At 45.5% G+C, this 19023-nt stretch overlaps 2 protein-coding genes across 2 annotated transcripts; one reads left to right on the plus strand and one right to left on the minus strand.

The window, feature by feature from the left end:
- Positions 1-4872: 4872 nt before the first annotated feature.
- Positions 4873-6051, minus strand: LOC138363537 (mucin-22-like). The gene has a single exon (XM_069322890.1). It carries the CDS (start codon positions 6049-6051, stop codon positions 4873-4875), a length of 1179 nt encoding a protein of 392 aa, XP_069178991.1.
- A 2196-nt stretch (positions 6052-8247) lies between these two features.
- LOC138363538 (actin nucleation-promoting factor WAS-like) lies at positions 8248-8742 on the plus strand. Its single transcript, XM_069322891.1, has one exon. The coding sequence runs from the start codon at positions 8248-8250 to the stop codon at positions 8740-8742; it is 495 nt and encodes a 164-aa protein (XP_069178992.1).
- Positions 8743-19023: the final 10281 nt, after the last annotated feature.

Here is a 19023-nt window from a genome sequence, read left to right on the forward strand (position 1 = left end):
TTATACATATATACGACATTTGAGCACAAGGGGGTAGGCACTTTATCTTTAAATTTAAAATAAGAGCCTATGGTATTTGTGTTGACAAAAGTAAATCTAAAGTCTACTTGAGGATAACACTGCTGCAACAGTCTCCTCAAACGACTCCTTACAGAAAAGCTAATACTGCCATAAAATGGTAATTAAATATATTTAATATCCCTTTCCACTGTAGTAATCCTACACGATGGGTGAAGCTTCTTATTTAAGAAATTCCTTCTAAAGGTATAAACCATATGCAAAGGATAACCATTATATGAAAAAAAATTCACAAGAAAATTAATTTCTTGATCAAAGTTATTCCAATTTGAACATAAAACAGAGGCCCTATTCAGTAGAGTGTTAATTGCATTTTTCTTAAAAATATCAGGAACAAAAGAATTAAAATTTAAACCTAAACCAGTAACAGTTGGTTTCCTAAAAACATTAGTGTTGAACCCATTAAGGTTATTCACTTTTGCATCAAGAAACGACAATGAATTATCCACTTCACATTCTGCAGTAAAATAGAGTATCTTAATGCACAACATAGTAATATACGTTTTACTGCAGAATGTGACTGCAGGCTGTTTCAAAAGCTGGGGGCAGGGCCTCGTTACATAACAAAAAAAAAAGAGAAGTTTGTCCTTTCGTCTGTGGTAAGGTAATCGGAAGACACACAAACACAAAGTATATAAACAATGAAATTTTAATTACTCCAGAAAACAAGACATGAATAAAGGCAATCTCATAAAATTCAGGACACGTAAACAAACAAAATAACATCAATAATTACTGGCAATGAAAAGTTACTCTAAGACAAGAATGCAAATTATAGTGATAGCAAATAAGTGAAGTGCTGGAATACTGGCTTCAAGCTGCCACCTCCCTTAGTACACGAAAGCCAAGGCTTAGTCTACTAGCGAGAGATGTCAACTCCAAGGAGCACAGAGATATTCTGACGAGTACGGCGTGCTGCTGCCCAGACGTCGACTCTTGGTGTTGGCGTGAGTGCAGGTGCGGCGAGACACCAGCCAATCAGCAACAGGCAGGCGGAGGATGAGCAGTTTGCTGGTTACGGCGGCTGTAGCCGGTGTCGGGGTATGCATGGTACGATTTGCTTCCTGGTCAAAATGTTTGGCGATACTGGTGGACGTATCTTCTATATAGTATCTTGTACTTAAACGACGTAATGATGTAGGGAAGAGCAGGCTCAATCTCTCTTGAAAGAGATTATCGTCACTATATATATATATATATATATATATATATATATATATATATATATATATATATATATATATAGATATATAGATATATAGATATATAGATATATATATATATACAAGACAGAACACGAAACAATGGGTATAATATTTTGTAAGTTAAAGGGAAGAATGGAAGTAACTGCAAAGGGCCTGTTGGCCCAAATTTCTTGATGCTTCTATATTGGTGCAGAGTCTTGAAGTGGGTAGAATATAGTTGTGCATTTATTGGCTGTTGATTGGTGGTGTCGACTTCTTAATGTGTAGTGCCTCGCAGATATCAAGCCGCCTGCTATCGCTGTAACTATCGATGATTTGCGTGTTTTTTGTTAAGACTTCTCTGGTGATGGTCTGGTTGTGGGAAGAGATTATATGTTCCTTAATGGAGCCCTGTTGTTTATGCACCTGGAAAGAGATGTTGTTGTCTTGCCTATATACTGAATTCTTTGAGGCTTACAGTCCCCAAGTGGGCATTTGAGGGCATAGACGACATTGATCTCTTTTAAAGCGTTCTGCTTTGTGTCTGGAGAGTTTCTCATGAGTAGGTTGGCCGTTTTCTTGGTTTTATAGTAGATCGTCAATTGTATCTTCTGATTTTTGTCTGTAGGGATAACGTTTCTATTAACAATATCTTTCAGGACCCTTTCCTCCGTTTTATGAGCTGTGAAAAAGAAGTTCCTGTACAATAGTCTAATAGGGGGTACGGGGGTTGTGATAGTTGTCTCTTCAGAGGTTGCATGGCGTTTCACCTTCCTTCTTATGATGTCTTCAACGAAACCATTGGAGAAGTCGTTGTTGACTAGGACCTGCCTTACCCTACAGAGTTCTTCATCGACTTGCTTCCATCCTGAGCTGTGGCTGAGAGCACGGTCGACATAAGCGTTATCGACACTCCTCTTGTACCTGTCTGGGCAGTCACTGTTGGCAATGAGGCACATTCCTGTTTGTTTCCTTAGTGTAGACTGCAGTGTGGAAACCTCCGCTCCTTTCCATGACTGTTACATCTAGAGAGGGCAGCTTTCCATCCTTCTCCATCTTGTAAGTGAAACGCAACACAGAATTCCGCTCAAATGCCTCCTTCAGCTCCTGCAGATGTCTGATATCAGGTACCTGTGTAAAAATGTCAACATACCTGCAGTATATGGCCGGTTTCAAGTTCATGTCGACTAAGACCTTTTGTTCGATGGTACCCATGTAGAAGTTCGCAAACAGGACACGAAAGGGAGAACCCATGACGACCCTATCTACTTGCTTATACATGTGCCCATCCGGGCTCAAGAAGGGTGCCTCTTTAACTAAAATTAACTAGTTTTAGTAGTTAGTTTAACTACTAACTAGTAGTTTTGGAAACTACTCCAAGCTTGTACTAAAGAGGCACCCTTCTTGAGCCCGGATGGGCACATGTATAAGCAAGTAGATGGGGTCGCCACGGGTTGTCCCCTAGGTGTCCTGTTTAACTAAAATTAAAGTTACTGATAACACAAACATTAATTGACCTCGCTGGCCTAGATATTTCTTCCCATACATGAGTTCCTGCAGATGTAATTAATAATAATGTCAGACTAAACATTTGTGTATACCAGAGTTTGATCCCCGCGTTGATACAACCTTGTAAGCGCCCTGTCTCCACCCGGGGGCCGGCACAACACTCTCATGCCTAACACTAAACTTGTGCTTTGTTCTGGATCCCAACCTCATCACAAAGCTCTCACTGTGGGGGAAAACCTCCCAGCAGGAATTTATTTACTTATTTATTTTATTAATATATTTCTAATTTATTAAAATATTTCTAATTTATTTCTTACGATTTTTTCTAATTTAAGTGGACTTTATTTGCATAGTGGACTGTGTGAGTCTATAGTTGTTCTCCTAGGAACTTCCCTTCACAACCTGGAAGGTTATTTAATAATATAGCCAACGAAATCGAAATTAATCGATTGGTAGAAATTTGTTACTAATTGTTAATCTACATTGGTTAATTTTAAAAGAGCACAGCTTAGCTGTTATGTAGACTGTAGTTTGTTTAAACAGCCATGCACATATCTTGATCATACAAGTCGCATCGCCTCGTTATCGAGCAATGCTGTTGTCAAGACGTTTCGCGCTGAACCAAGTAATTTCTTGCTGTTATCTCCTTCCTCTCAATTTTACTTGTGAAGTTGAATAGATTTCCCACTTCTCCTGAATAGAAATTCAGGAGAAGTGGGAATAGTTCCATCTTCTACGAGGAGCCATGAAATCCGATATTCCTTTGAATGATTCACTAAGCTATTAAGAGATAGTTTGTGTTAGCATTTGCCTAACATGACAGCAATTGCTTGGTATGCCAGTAGTTAGTATTTAGTGTCGGAATTTACGACAACAACATTGTACAGTACAATGAACGTCAAACCACTTACCACTACAGTAAACATCGTCACCACTGGCAGGTACAGTAAACGTCGTCACCACTGGCAGGTACAGTAAACGTCGTCACCACTGGCAGGTACAGTAAACGTCGTCACCACTGGCAGGTACAGTAAACGTCGTCACCACTGGCAGGTACAGTAAACATCGCCACTACTGGCAGGTACAGTAAACATCGCCACCACTGGCAGGTACAGTAAACGTCGTCACCACTGGCAGGTACAGTAAACGTCGTCACCACTGGCAGGTACAGTAAACATCGCCACCACTGGCAGGTACAGTAAATGTCGCCTCTACTGGCAGGTACAGTAAACGTCGCCTCTACTGGCAGGTACAGTAAACGTCGCCTCTACTGGCAGGTACAGTAAATGTCGCCTCCACTGGCAGGTACAGTAAACGTCGCCTTTATTGGCAGGTACAGTAAATGTCGCCTCCACTGGCAGGTACAGTAAATGTCGCCACCACTGGCAGGTACAGTAAACGTCGCCTTTATTGGCAGGTACAGTAAATGTCGCCTCCACTGGCAGGTACAGTAAATGTCGCCACCACTGGCAGGTACAGTAAACGTCGCCTTTATTGGCAGGTACAGTAAATGTCGCCTCTACTGGCAGGTACAGTAAACGTCGCCTCCACTGGCAGGTACAGTAAACGTCGCCTCCACTGGCAGGTACATTAAACGTCGCTTCTACTGGCAGGTACAGTAAACGTCGCCTCCACTGGCAGGTACAGTAAACGTCGCCTCCACTGGCAGGTATAGTAAACATCGCCTCCACTGGCAGGTACAATAAACGTCGCCTCCACAGGCAGGTACAGTAAACGCACATATCATTTTGTTAAAAATATTGCCTTCACTTTTGTTAAGAACATAAAATTCACATGTATATACTTTTTGAAAGTGTTTATGCCAAGTGAATAAGGTGTTTTGCTTTCAATAAAAGTTACTTTTCATTTTGTGTAAAATTAAAGTAATTTTTTTGTTATATTAAATGATCAGTTTTTATTCTCTTTTTTTGCCCGCAATTGATAAACTGTAGAGGACCCAAGCAGATTTATTTAGTTTTTTCTCTTTTTTATTAATATTCGTTTGGCAGAACACCTGCCTGATTAGTTGCTGCTCTATTCCAGATCACGTCACAAAATGTAAACCTATCGGTTAGCAGGCGCCGTGGTTTACTCTCGTCGGTCACCAGGCGCTGTGGTTACTTCCGACTGTCACGAGGCGCCTTGGTTTACTCCCGTCGGTCACCAGGCGCTGTGGTTTACTTCCGTCGGTCACCAGGCGCCTTGGTTTACTCCCGTCGGTCACCAGGCGCTGTGGTTTACTTCCGTCGGTCACCAGGCGCCTTGGTTTACTTCCGTCGGTCACCAGGCGCTGTGGTTTACTCCCGTCGGTCACCAGGCGCCTTGGTTTACTCCCGTCGGTCACCAGGCGCTGTGGTTTACTTCCGTCGGTCACCAGGCGCCTTGGTTTACTCCCGTCGGTCACAAGGCGCCGTGGTTTACTCCCGTCGGTCACCAGGCGCCATGGTTTACTCCCGTCGGTCACCAGGCGCCTTGGTTTACTCCCGTCGGTCGCCAGGCGCTGTGGTTTACTCCCGTCGGTCACCAGGCGCCTTGGTTTACTCCCGTCGGTCACCAGGCGCCTTGGTTTACTCCCGTTGGTCACCAGGCGCCTTGGTTTACTCCCGTCGGTCACCAGGCGCCTTGGTTTACTCCCGTCGGTCACCAGGCGCTGTGGTTTACTCCCGTCGGTCGCCAGGCGCTGTGGTTTACTCCCGTCGGTCACCAGGCGCTGTGGTTTACTCCCGTCGGTCGCCAGGCGCTGTGGTTTACTCCCGTCGGTCACCAGGCGCCGTGGTTTACTCCCGTCGGTCACCAGGCGCTGTGGTTTACTCCCGTCGGTCGCCAGGCGCTGTGGTTTACTCCCGTCGGTCACCAGGCGCCGTGGTTTACTCCCGTCGGTTACCAGGCGCCATTGTTTACTCCCGTTGGTCACCAGGCGCCTTGGTTTACTCCCGTCGGTCACCAGGCGCCTTGGTTTACTCCCGTCGGTCACCAGGCGCTGTGGTTTACTCCCGTTGGTCACCAGGCGCCTTGGTTTACTCCCGTCGGTCAGCAGGCGCCTTGGTTTACTCCCGTGGGTCACCAGGCGCTGTGGTTTACTCCCGTCGGTTACCAGGCGCTGTGGTTTACTCCCGTTGGTCACCAGGCGCCTTGGTTTACTCCCGTCGGTCACCAGGCGTCCTGGTTTACTCCCGTTGGTCACCAGGCGCCTTGGTTTACTCCCGTTGGTCACCAGGCGCCTTGGTTTACTCCCGTCGGTCACCAGGCGCCCTGGTTTACACCCATTATAACCAGTCATCAATGGTCCGCTCTCCCACTTCACCTCTCCATTTGTTATTATAATGTGTTGTCATTATTCAACTATATGAGTATACGAGGTCTAGTGGTTTTGACCAGTCATCGACGGTAAGGTAATCGTACAACCCGCCCTCGTCATGGCACCTTGTATTTAGACGTATGCTTTACCTTAAGGTCGAAAACTGTCGCACTTAAAAATGGTAGCGCCTTGCGATATTGACATAGTGATCCGTTTTCTGTTCGTGGGTCGATTGTGACTCATTACTGGTGAATGACCTTCCTGTACGGTGAGTCATTACTGGTGAGTGTCCTTGCTGTACTGTGAGTCATTACTGGTGAGTGTCCTTCCTGTACTGTGAGTCATTACTGGTGAGTGTCCTTCCTGTACTGTGAGTCATTACTGGTGAGTGTCCTTCCTGTACGGTGAGTCATTACTGGTGAGTGTCCTTCCTGTACTGTGAGTCATTACTGGTGAGTGTCCTTCCTGTACTTTGAGTCATTACTGGTGAGTGTCCTTCTTGTACTGTGAGTCATTACTGGTGAGTGTCCTTGCTGTACTGTGAGTCATTACTGGTGAGTGTCCTTGCTTTACTGTGAGTCATTACTGGTAAGTGTTCTTCCTGTATTGTGAGTCAGTACTGGTGAGTGTCCTTCCTGTACTGTGAGTCATTACTGGTAAGTGTTCTTCCTGTATTGTGAGTCAGTACTGGTGAGTGTCCTCCCTTTACGGTGAGTCATTATTGGTGAGTGTCCACCATGTACTGTGACTGACTCATTACTGGGTATATATTTCTTTGCTCTTCTTTATTATTTTCTCAGTGAGGTCATTTATCCAAGTGTTATGTTAAGAGACTGAACGACTGACCAAGCACAGCCCCACCTGACCAATTAGGTATTTATCTGATAACAGGAAACGACACCATCGAGGGGACGGAAGTGGTTCAGCCAATCATATCCAGAGTTTTGGAGACGTCCTCCAATCACAATAACGCTCCGCCAGCGAGATAACGCTATCATTCGTTGCCTCATAAGTGTCAATTAACTGTTAGTAATCTCCTGCATCTAATTAATTACGTATATTGTACCTATTGTCTGGCCACGAAGCGTAATTTGATAATTACTGGTGAATGAAGTGATCGCTCATACACAGTTTTGTATTGTGTAATTATCAAACGATACCTCATTCACCCCACCTCACCTGAAGACCACTCTTTATCTCATTAACCCGCTCACACCTGGTGTCCACTTTCTGCCTCATTAACTGCTCACCTGATGCCTACTTTCTGCTTCATTAATCACCCTCACCTGGAGACCACTCTCTGCCTCATTATATCGCCTTTCTCGTGAAGACTAATCACTGCCTCATTAACCGCACACCTGGAGCCTACTGCTTCATTAACTCCCACTTATTTGGGGATCACTCAGTGCCTCATATACCCTCTTCACCTCGAGATCTCTCATTGCCTCATTAACCCCCCCCCTCTCACCTGGAGCCCACTTTCTCCCACATTAACCGCATAATGCTCTGTGATGTCAGCAATGTAATACCCAAAGGCATCTATTTTCATATATATTTTATTTTATTTATTTATAAAGGAAACACAAAAGGTATATAAAAGTACAGGAACACAATATACAAAAATAGAACACGAAACAGACATATAGGAGAAAAACACATAACACACAGAACTCAGAACTTTGTAGAGTATAAGAACAGAAACACAAATGGGAATAAAACAAAAGTTACAGAAAAGAACACATAAAACACACACCAAGACAAGCCACTGGCACGGGCTACGCACACAAAAATAGAGCCGGAACACACAGGAACCGGGAGGTGGGAAATACAGGACTCTATGCATAAAACCAACCACAATAATAAAAGTAACAAAGGCATGACACTGAAATACATAAAACCCCCTCAGCCACACACGGATACATACCAGAGCAAACATCAGAAAGCACAGGAACAGGAAAAAAAACCACAACCCACACACACAAACCCTCAGGCATAAACACCAGAACACGCAGGAATCAGGTGAAACAGGAACAAAGTAAAAAATAAGAAGGCTTATATTTCTCTGGGTAATCATTCAACGGATACTTCGCAATGTACGCATCTCAAATTAGCCACTCCTGTTCGGAAGGGCGGACGTTCCCACAACGACGTGGGTGCACCATGAATTACAGAACCACTATGCCCGGTGGAGGCGATCGCCCCGAGCTGGGGACACCGAAGACGAAGGCTGAGGCTGGAGAGGCGGCACCACCGCCACCGACGAAACAGGGGGCACCGAAGACGAAGGCTGAGGCTGGAGAGGCGGCACCACCGCCACCGACGAAACCAGAGGCAGAGTCACAGAACCCACCGTGCGAACATCTTTCTTTAGGACCAGCACCAACCCACCAAGCTGGCCAACATCCTCGGCAGGGGGGACCCCCCACCCATGGGGAACCAGAACAAATGGATGCGGGCGAGACATCCACAGCAGGAACCAAAGTCCCCACACTGGCCCAAACCCCTACAGCAGGGTCCACGCCATGCACCAGTACCACACCACCCACCTGCACACCAACATTCCATTGCACAGAGGAAGAGCCCTCAGAGTCCTCAACATCACATTCTGCCGCCCACTCACGAAGGGGCAACACACTCCTAGCCATTCGAGAACGTTTCAACACAAGTCGCTGATCATCCAAACTGTTGCCAGCCGCATCACAGCATGCAGAGCGTGACCCCGAAGCACAGCAGCCTCAACAACAGGGAGCACAAGTCCACACTCCACAGGCGACACAGGAACGGAAGATAGAGCAGGTGGAGCTGGTGGAGGCAAGGATGCCTGCGGAGAAGTGGAATTCGTCAGGGGCGAAGGGGCCTGCGGATGTGAAGGAGCCGGCAGAGGCCAGGAAGCTGACTGCAGGTGTGGGCACACCTCCACCCCGACACCCACACTGCCAATCGCTCTCACGGGCACACAGGCCGAGGAACCTGGTAACACCACTGGGACAGAAAACGGCCGGGAAACCACCCCTCACCACATCATCACAATGCGATAGGTCCGTAGCCACCAATGGGGGAAAATCCTCTTCCCAAATCAAATTCACAGGCGCTGCCACCACATCAGCACAGGCCCCGCTTGGTGCCCCTCAAGTCGACACTGGAAACACAACCTGGGATGCCCTGCTTAGAAGGCACGTATGGTGTAGCCCATCAACGTGATAGTCGACGGAACAGGAGACTGAAGATGGAGAGCGAAGGTCGAAGTCCTTTTCGAGACTCCCTGCCACCAGCTAGAGGGGACAGAGTTCATCTGGAGGGACACCACTGCCCCATATATACTAACGACGAAGCAACCCCTCCGAAAATTCGAAGGGGACCCCATGTAATGCCACAAATATGTGAGGGTGCAGCACCGCTCAGACAGTGACCGTGCCATCGTCAGCAGGGAGATAAAACGAGTGACCATTATAATGGGACACCAAATCTTGATAAACAGCCGGAGACCTGAATTTCATATGCGCTCAATGGTTCATGAGGAGTTGCACCCCACAAACATCTGCCATATTCACCCAGAGCATATCCAGGATTACCACTTCCACAGCTAGGTACGACGCCTTGCCAGAGAATTTGAGGCCAATTGTCTCCGAACAGTGGATAGGGGAAAGGGGGGTCCGCATGACGCCAAGCAAATGGCCGGAAGGCCGCGCACCCGGTCCAGAAACACCAACAGCCGGAGCAACACAGGGAGCAGGTCGCCACGCACACCTTTACCCGGCGCTGGTCAGCCAGCCAATCCAACCTTTTTTCATTAGCAGCTAAAGCATTTAATAGAATATTCAATCGGATATCTTCTAAGTGGTTACTACTATGGACGATCAATCCCAGTAGAGCACTATTCAGTTGTCCTAAAACGCTGTGAGTATTAGTGGTTTTAGGTATAGCATATACCAACTCTATCTAGAAATTAAACATTCTTCTTGTAACTCATTTTGTATGTATGTACTTTTACCTAATTTATTTATTTATTTGTTTAAATGACAGGCAAACAATAAGCGGCTGGCAGCCACATCCAAATGATTATTCTTGGACCAACCTGTCCTCAGAGAATCCGACTTGCTCAATTTCAGTTTTCCAGCCAAAATGTCAAACATGACTTGGATCTAGCAGTCTCAAACACCCGGGCTAGACACCCTGAAGATCCGAATTTATTAAAGCATATGTCTTCCAAAATATCGCATGCTCCCTTGGCTAAACAACCCCCACCCTCTGCTAATGAGGTAGGAGAGACGGCTAACTATACAGAAAATGAGGTTTTTGATGAAAGTATGATCAGCAAGTGTCATTTACCCCCCCAAAAAAAAATATTAGTGTATACAACAAAATTGTATAAGTTAGTGTATGACTCAGGAGTGAATACTGTGCAGTACATAGTGAGGGTGTGAGATTTTTTTTACACTTACCTCTCTTAGAAGGTGAACCTCAAGCATAAAGAACTGCACATTGCAGATATTTCAACTCTAAGCAAGAGACCAATAGAAAAAGAAAAAGCGGGAGCAAACCGCCACGCTTCCACCACGAGGATGAAAACCTGTCCACGTAGGCCGCTGATCCCTCCTAGTTTAAAAAAAACGTTAAAACCAATAAAGGGTAACCGACGGGTTCTCACACCAAATTTTTACTTTGATGTATGGCGCTATGAATTGGAATTCGAATTTCCCAAGAACAGCCGTCATTAAAAAAGGTCACATTTACAGACAATCGTATACAGCAGAACATGGGTGAAAAAGAATGGATGAAGGGTTGACATCAAAGACCGTTTTCTATAGCAGTATAACAATTTATTAACTAGAGACTAAACTACTACAACATCGATCATACGGTACGTTAATGTCCATCAAGTGGCACTATAACAACAGCTAAATAGCAACGACTCCGGTCCATTGCTGTGCGGCTGCATACTGAACTAACCTGAACACAGATGTGCCCACTGACGACGCAATATTGCAAACAAACATTCACAAGACTAAGTTTACACAACAGTGAGCGACTCGTTACGTTAATGTCTATCCTGTGGCACTTGCAACAGCTGTTCAACAGCCCCTCAAGAAATAACAGCAGACTCCATCTTGCTGACACTTTGGGCTGACTAAATGAACTAACTGGACAATGGTGCCCACTGATGACATAAGCTTGCAATCAATATTGTCACGGCTTCACGGTGAACAGATACTATAATCACAATCTTACGTGTCCTCCAGCCCTCCAGGCGAGATACCCATGTAACTAGGTGGGAGCCCAGGACTGACTCCCCCTATCACAACCTAATGTGAACACTTTTTGCAGCTCCATGGAAGAAGTTGCAAATGTAAACAAAGCCAGTCAAGGTGGGATTCTGAGACACTTCACCAGTAATTCCTAAATTACTTACTCGTCTCCAGACAATAAACGAAGGAAATTGCCTTAATCAATTACAAAATTGATTATGTGATTAATTACGTTAATTGACTGTCCACAACAGTCAGGAACAAAGTACTTTACGTTTATCACAAACACTTGTTTCTTAACACAAGTCAACTTGTTAACAATAGCTCAAAATCTCTTAAATTACATCACACTTGACTCCTTGAAGTATTCAGTGAGTAATTCCTAATTAATGTCAAACGGACAACTAATTAAATCCCAATCGAGTTACGTTAACTAAGCCTACCACTATCTTGGTAGCTTCTCAACAGTCTATGTCAAACTTTACTTTAATGAGCGTTAATTACCCTAATTAACCCCGAGTAATTAATTAACTGTCACCCAGGACTGATAATTAATCATACATGAATACGTCTCACTCCGCACTGCCTAAGCAGGTCTCGTCAAACACTGTGAATTCACGGACGAGGTGTTAATTACCCTAATTAACATGAGTGTATCTTAATCCACTGTCATCAGACAGGATATGATTAATACGAGTTATGCTAGCTCCATGACCTCGCTTTACAGAGTCATCAAGACCTTCGACGTTAATTACTCCACTAATTATCATGAGCCACTAATTGCTATACCCCAGAAAGGTAATTAGTCTCAGGAAAATTACGTTAACACAAATACTGTCTGACCTTGACAGTTCCTCCCCACTATGTGAATTCATGATGAGAATGCTAATTACACAATTAGCTAGAGTGGTCAATTAGTTGTCACACGGACAATAAATTGCCCCTGAAACGTATCTCAACAAGCTCAGCCCTGTTTCCACCTAACAGCTCCCTCATTAAGTAATGTGCAACCCCTAATGACGTTAATTACCCCCTTAATTAACTCTCACTGAATCCTTAAGTCATCAACACAACTTAAAGAAACACAAAGTAACCCCGGGTTACATAGGTCACACTTACAGTGGCATAATAAAATTAATGCACAGCCCACATACGGTGCCAGCTCTCTGCAATACCTTAATTACTGTACCCTCATAGTAATGACACCTGGTTTGGTAACTCACAAAAGTATACGGACATTACTGCCCCCTCTAATCTTGCAACAGTTGCAAGGAACTACTGTGTGGAATCACTACTTCAGCAAAACAATTTTACGTTCACTCAAGACACCGTCGCTACACTGACAGCTGGCACTAATTCTCATAATTAGGCAGATTAACCAATCAATTGCTTGCTCTCTCATTAAGTACTGTGAGTTCCCCTGAATAATTAAAGGTGGACCTCCTTCAATCAACAACACAGTGCCTAGGGCAGTAATATAACGTATACCAAACAACAACACTGCCCAAACACACAAACATACTGATGTCATCAGCATGCCCCATATGCTAATGACATCACTATGCAGTCAGTCAGCAATCGCAATTACTGACTCACCACACAACACCATAATAATTGCATGCAAATGGAACACATGAAAATGGTACACACTAATTAATAATCATAAATCAGTGTTGACCAGACCACACACTAGAAGGTGAAGGGACGACGACGTTTCGGTCCGTCCTGGACCATTCTCTGGTCTGGTCAACATACTTTAGCCACGTTATCGTGATCCATCGCCTGCATCAAAAATCAAATAGCTTACCCATCATGCATTACAAACACATACATTTACACATATATAACTATACAGACCTCAGGGTGTCCTCTGACAACCCTACTACACTGGCCTGCCTACCTCTGCAATGATATAATTAACATGCGGAAACATGGCATTAATCTTGACTCTGAACGATATATATTGAATCGACAGATCAACATACTCTAGTCAGTCTACACACAAAATATATCTATATTCATCTACATGTGTGGTTCTATGTATAACATACACACTCACATCACAACACACACAGTCACCGTCAGTACAGACAGCTGCCTCTCAGCTTGCGTCCCTCACCTGGCAGGCGCTATGGGACAACACAGCTGTTACCGGAATTAACATCAGTCCTCAGACACTGTAACATACATACATATTAATGAGTACTCACATTACCCCTCCTTTCCCTGAACATACAACCACACTTGCTGAGGCACTGAAGCTGAAGAACACCCAACTCGCACACACACGTGGCTCTGCCATAGTCACGTGTCTCGACACGGTGTGGCCAAATGGATGGCCAAGGCATGTGTGGCCACCCCATTGGCCTAAGGAGGTGGCCATGAGGAGCACGAGGCGGTTGTGGCGCCTCGCCCTAGAGGAGGGTGGTGGCCCACGGGCGTGTTGCCAGGGTGTGGTCCTCGTGGGCCAAGGATGGCTGGCCATGGAACAGTGTAGCACGGGGTAGCCAAGACCTCATGCTGGAGCCTCAGGCGTACACAACGTGTGTGGAAGATTCACTCACACCACGAGCGGGCTTGCTGGTACACCGGGTGTGATAATTGCACGCGATACAATATGGTGGACACTGCAAGGTGGAATTTCAAAGTCCAACATGGGCCTGTAATTTCCTGAATATTACGCTCCCATGAACACTGAGAAGCCCTGCCCAATTCCACCACTTGCCAGTTATTATAGACAAGACAACTCATCAGATGTGAGCAATAACATCTGATACACCACGAGGCTTGCCTGGGGCCTCATGGGTGAACACTGTCCTCTAGAGTCTTACACAGTTCCTTCCTTACTCCTTGACACAAGATCACGCAAATTGGATCCAGACACGATCCACAATGGCAGGATTACCGTGCGCGGTGAGCAAATAAGGATAACACGGCGATTAATGGTGGTGGAGGTGGTAGACACTCCACCCTCACCTGGGGCTCCTTGCCTAGTCAAACGCCGGTCTTAGACTAACTTTTGGAGTGCCAGGGGAGTCAATAGATGCCTGTCTCTCCCCACCTTGTCTTGACCAATCAGAGCAAAGCCGGCACAGCCTATCGTGCCACTACGAATCACAGCCTTTCGCGCCTAAACCACACCTCGAGGCTGAGGTGCCTCGACGAATCACAGACGAGACGCCTTGAGGCGTCCCGTGACGTCACAACGTGGGGGAGGCGACGTTCACCCCTCTGTCCCCCCCACCTCTAAAACCGTTGGCTAGCGAGTTCAAGTACCCTCTCATACCATCCTCACTCTCACAAGTCCCATTTCCCAGAAAACAGGATTAATTTTGTAACTCTCTCTACAGAGCAGTCACAGACTCCAGCCTAGTCTAAAAAGACAGACCTAAGCATAAGCTTTCAACCAACATCACACAAGTGCATGTAGTTTGAAAACTTCTTATCTAGAGCGACTCTAGCCTTTTCTAGAAACTAGAAACTAGCTGAGGGAATTTCCATTCCCTCACAGAGGGAACGAGTGGAAATGTGGGGGATAATATCGTAGATGTTGATGCACAGTGTGATGAGGGAGTGCATAATGAGTGTGTGTGTATGTGACGAGTATAATGATGGTGGCATAATTACTATACAAATAGTGTACTTGGTCGGCCTTTATATTCTCCACGTACAGTTGGTACAACAGCAAGTTTATCAAATAACGTGTAACATAATTGTCTCTGCTGTGGTTGTTGTATTGAACCACCTCTATTGTGGCTGCTGTGTTGAAGCTCTGCTGTGGCAGCTGTGTTGGACCTCTGTTGTGGCTGCTTTGTTGGGGCTCTGCTGTGGTTGCTGTGTTGGAGCTCTGCTGTGGCAGCTATGTTGGAACTCTGCTGTGGCTGCTGTGTAGAACCTCTGCTGTGGCAGCTGTGTTGGACAACTGGTGTCCCTACTGGTGTGTACTCACCTAGTTGTGTTTGCGGGGGTTGAGCTCTGGCTCTTTGGTCCCGCCTCTCAACCGTCAATCAACTGATGTACAGATTCCTGAGCCTACTGGGCTCTATCATATCTACATTTGAAACTGTGTATGGAGTCAGCCTCCACCACATCACTTTCTAGTGCATTCCATTTACTAACTACTCTGACACTGAAAAGTTCTTTCTAATGTCTCTGTGGCTCATTTGGGTACTCAGCTTCCACCTGTGTCCCCTTGTGCCTGTACCACCCGTGTTAAATAATCCATCCTTGTCCACCCTGTCAATTCCCCTGAGAATTTTGTATGTGGTAATCATGTCTCCCCTAGCTCTTCTGTCTTCCAGCGACGTGAGGTGCAGTTCCCGTAGTCTGTCCTCATAACTCATGCCTCTTAGTTCTGGGACTAACCTAGTGGCATACCTCTGAACTTTTTCCAGCTTCGTCTTGTGCTTGACTAGGAACGGATTCCATGCTGGGGCTGCATACTCCAGGATTGGCCTTACATATGTGGTATACAAGGTTCTGAAGGATTCCTTACATATGTGGTATACAAGGTTCTGAAGGATTCCTTACACAGGTTTCTGAAAGCAGTTCTGATGTTAGCCAGCCTCGTATAGGCCGCTGAAGTTATTCTTTTGATGTGGGCTTCAGGAGACAGGTTTGGCGTGATATCAACTCCCAGATCTTTCTCTCTGTCCGTTTCGTGAAGGACTTCATCTCCCATTCGATATCCAGTGACTGGCCACCCAGTTCCTCCTCCTAGTTTCATTACCTTACATTTACTTGGGTTGAACTTTAGTAGCCATTTGTCGGACCATTCCTTCAGTTTGTCTAGGTCATCTTGTAGCCTCATACTATCCTCCTCTGTCCTGATCCTCCTAATAATTTTCGCGTCATCAGCAAACATTGAGAGGAACGAGTCAATTCCTTCTGGAAGATCATTTACGTATATCAGAAACAGTATAGGTCCAAGGACTGATCCCTGTGGGACTCCACTGGTGACTCCCCGCCACTCCGAGACCTCCCCTCTAACGGTGACTCGCTGTGTCCTGTTGCTTAGGTACTCTCTTATCCAGTGGAGTACCTTCCCTTTCACTCCTGCCTGCATCTCCAGTTTGTGCACTAGTCTCTTATGTGGTACTGTACCAAAAGCTTTTTGGCAGTCCAGAAATATATGCAGTCTGCCCAGCCCTCTCTCTCTCTTGCCTGATTTCTGTTGCCTGGTCATAGAACTCAATTAATCCTGTTAGGCATGATTTGCCATCTCTGAACCCATGTTGATGTTGTGCTACAAAGTTCTTTTGCTCCAGATGTTCCACTAGCTTTTTCGCACAATCTTTTCCATCATCTTGCATAGAATGCAAGTTAGGGACACTGGTCTGTAGTTCAGTGCCTCCTGCCTATCACCCTTCTTGTATATTGGGAGTACATTGGCCGTCTTCCAAATTTTTGGCAGTTCGCCTGTTACCAGTGACTTGTTGTACACTATGGAGAGTGGTAGGCACAGAGCCTCTGCTCCTTCCTTAAGGATCCATGGTGAGATTCCATCCGGGCCTATAGCCTTTGTCACGTCCAAATCTAGCAGATGTTTCCTCACCTCCCCACTGGTAATCTCAAACTCTTCTAGTGGTTACTGGGTTGGTGTTCCCTCCTTATCTCTGGGACTTCTCCTTGCTCTGAGGTGAAGACTTCCTGGAATTTCTTATTAAGTTCCTCGCACACTTCCTTGTCGTTTGTAGCGAATCTTTCTGCCCCTATCCTCAGTTTCATTACCTGTTCCTTCACTGTTGTTTTTCTCCTGATGTGGCTATGCAGCAGTTTGGGTTGAGTGTTTGCCTGGTCATAGAACTTGCTGTGGCTGTCGTGTTTAAACTCTGCTGTGGCTGCTGTGTTGAACCTCTGCTATGGCTGCTGTGTTGAACCTCTGCTATGGCTGCTATGTTGGACCTCTACTGTGTCAGTAGTGTTGAACCTCTGCTGTGGCAGCTGTGTTGGACGTCTGATGTGGCAGCTGTGTTGGACGTCTGCTGTGGCAGCTGTGTTGGACGTCTGCTGTGGCAGCTATGTTGGACATCTGCTGTGGCAGCTATGTTGGACGTCTGCTATGGCAAGTGTATTGGACGTCTGCTGTGGCAGCTGTGTAGGACGTCTGCTGTGGCAGCTGTGTTTGACGTCTGCAGTGGCAGCTGTGTTGGACGTCTGATGTCGCATAAATTCAACTTGTACAGCTCTCTTGGTTTTTTGTGTTAGTCCTCTCTTGAGTTTATCACGTTCTCTGCTAGACTCGGGGATTAACAACGGTACAAGACTGGTTATTTATTCACCAGAAAATTCATTACGTCGTTGATAATATTGCTCAGCAGCTGGAGCAGAGTTGTGAGTTCCTTCACAACTTGTGTTGCCTGAGTAACCTTTCACAGAGCACTCAACAGTAGCCTTCACCTGGGTCACTGAATCATTACTGCTGGAAAAGGAGGAAGATCAACTTGATAATATATCTTTTGACTCTCAGTGAGTTTTTGATCAAGCAGAAAACTCCGGGAAGGAGAGTTTGAGAAAATAAATGTTAACAGGAAGTTGAGAGATAAGATAGAAGAGTGTTGACCCGCCAGCAACGATATATACTATCTTCTCCATCCCTCAGAGAAAAGTGTGAGTTGCACTTTAGGAAGTCTTAAAAATATACTGATACAGATGAATAGCGTCCGCTGCTTTGACCCAAATTTTATGAGTTGAATGAAACTGAATGAAAGTTATTGACCAACAGCTATTGACCAACAGCTATTAAGAGGCTGAAGACGCTCACATATGGACGCTCACTGTAGAAACTCCGGACAAACGCAACGAAAGCTTTATTGTAAGTTTCGTCACCAGTTTTTCTCTTGACCTGCGCAACACTGCACCAGCGCGGTCTGCGCAACACTGCACCAGCGCGGTCTGCGCAACACTGCACCAGCGCGGTCTGCGCAACATTGCACCAGCGTGGCCTGCGCAACACTGCACCAGCGCGGGTCGTTCTTCCCCAGCTGGTGAGCAACCCTGCAACACACTCCTCAGGTACTGATGGCTCAACACACAGCTCGCAAGCTAGTGTTTCCTTTACAATGATAAAGCTGTTGTCGTTCAGGGTAAACGTGTGATAAACCTCACGAAGCGAGACGAATATATCCTGGAATGTTTTGTGTTTTTATCTTGTGTAAAATAAATTCTAAACATTTGTAAACAATTGAATACTTACAAAAAAAGTATTCCTTCAGTCATTCAACAGTTCTTTGAAAACGCTTGAAATTATTACCGGGAGCTCCACTCTCTACTTTGTTTGTTCTCTTCATGATACTGTTACACCAAAGGAAAAATCTGTTTTAGTATTAGTAAAGCATTCTCACCCTTCAAGACAGGAAAAAAATCATTTGTATACAAAGAATGTCTATAATTTGTCATGATCAAATACACACACACACACACACACACACACACACGCACACACCCACACACACACACACACACACACACACACACACACACACACACACACACACACACACACACACACACACACACACACACACACACACACATTTTAGTGTCAGAGTGGTTGACAAATGGAATGCATTAGGAAGTGATGTGGTGGAGGCTGACTCCAGACACAGTTTCAAGTGTAGATATGATAGAGTGATAGAGCCCAATAGGCTCAGGAATCTGTACACCTGTTGATTGACGGTTGAGAGGCGGGACCAAAGAGCCAGAGCTC

Source organism: Procambarus clarkii, chromosome 11 (assembly GCF_040958095.1).
Source record: "Procambarus clarkii isolate CNS0578487 chromosome 11, FALCON_Pclarkii_2.0, whole genome shotgun sequence".
Taxonomy (NCBI): Eukaryota; Metazoa; Arthropoda; class Malacostraca; order Decapoda; family Cambaridae; genus Procambarus; species Procambarus clarkii.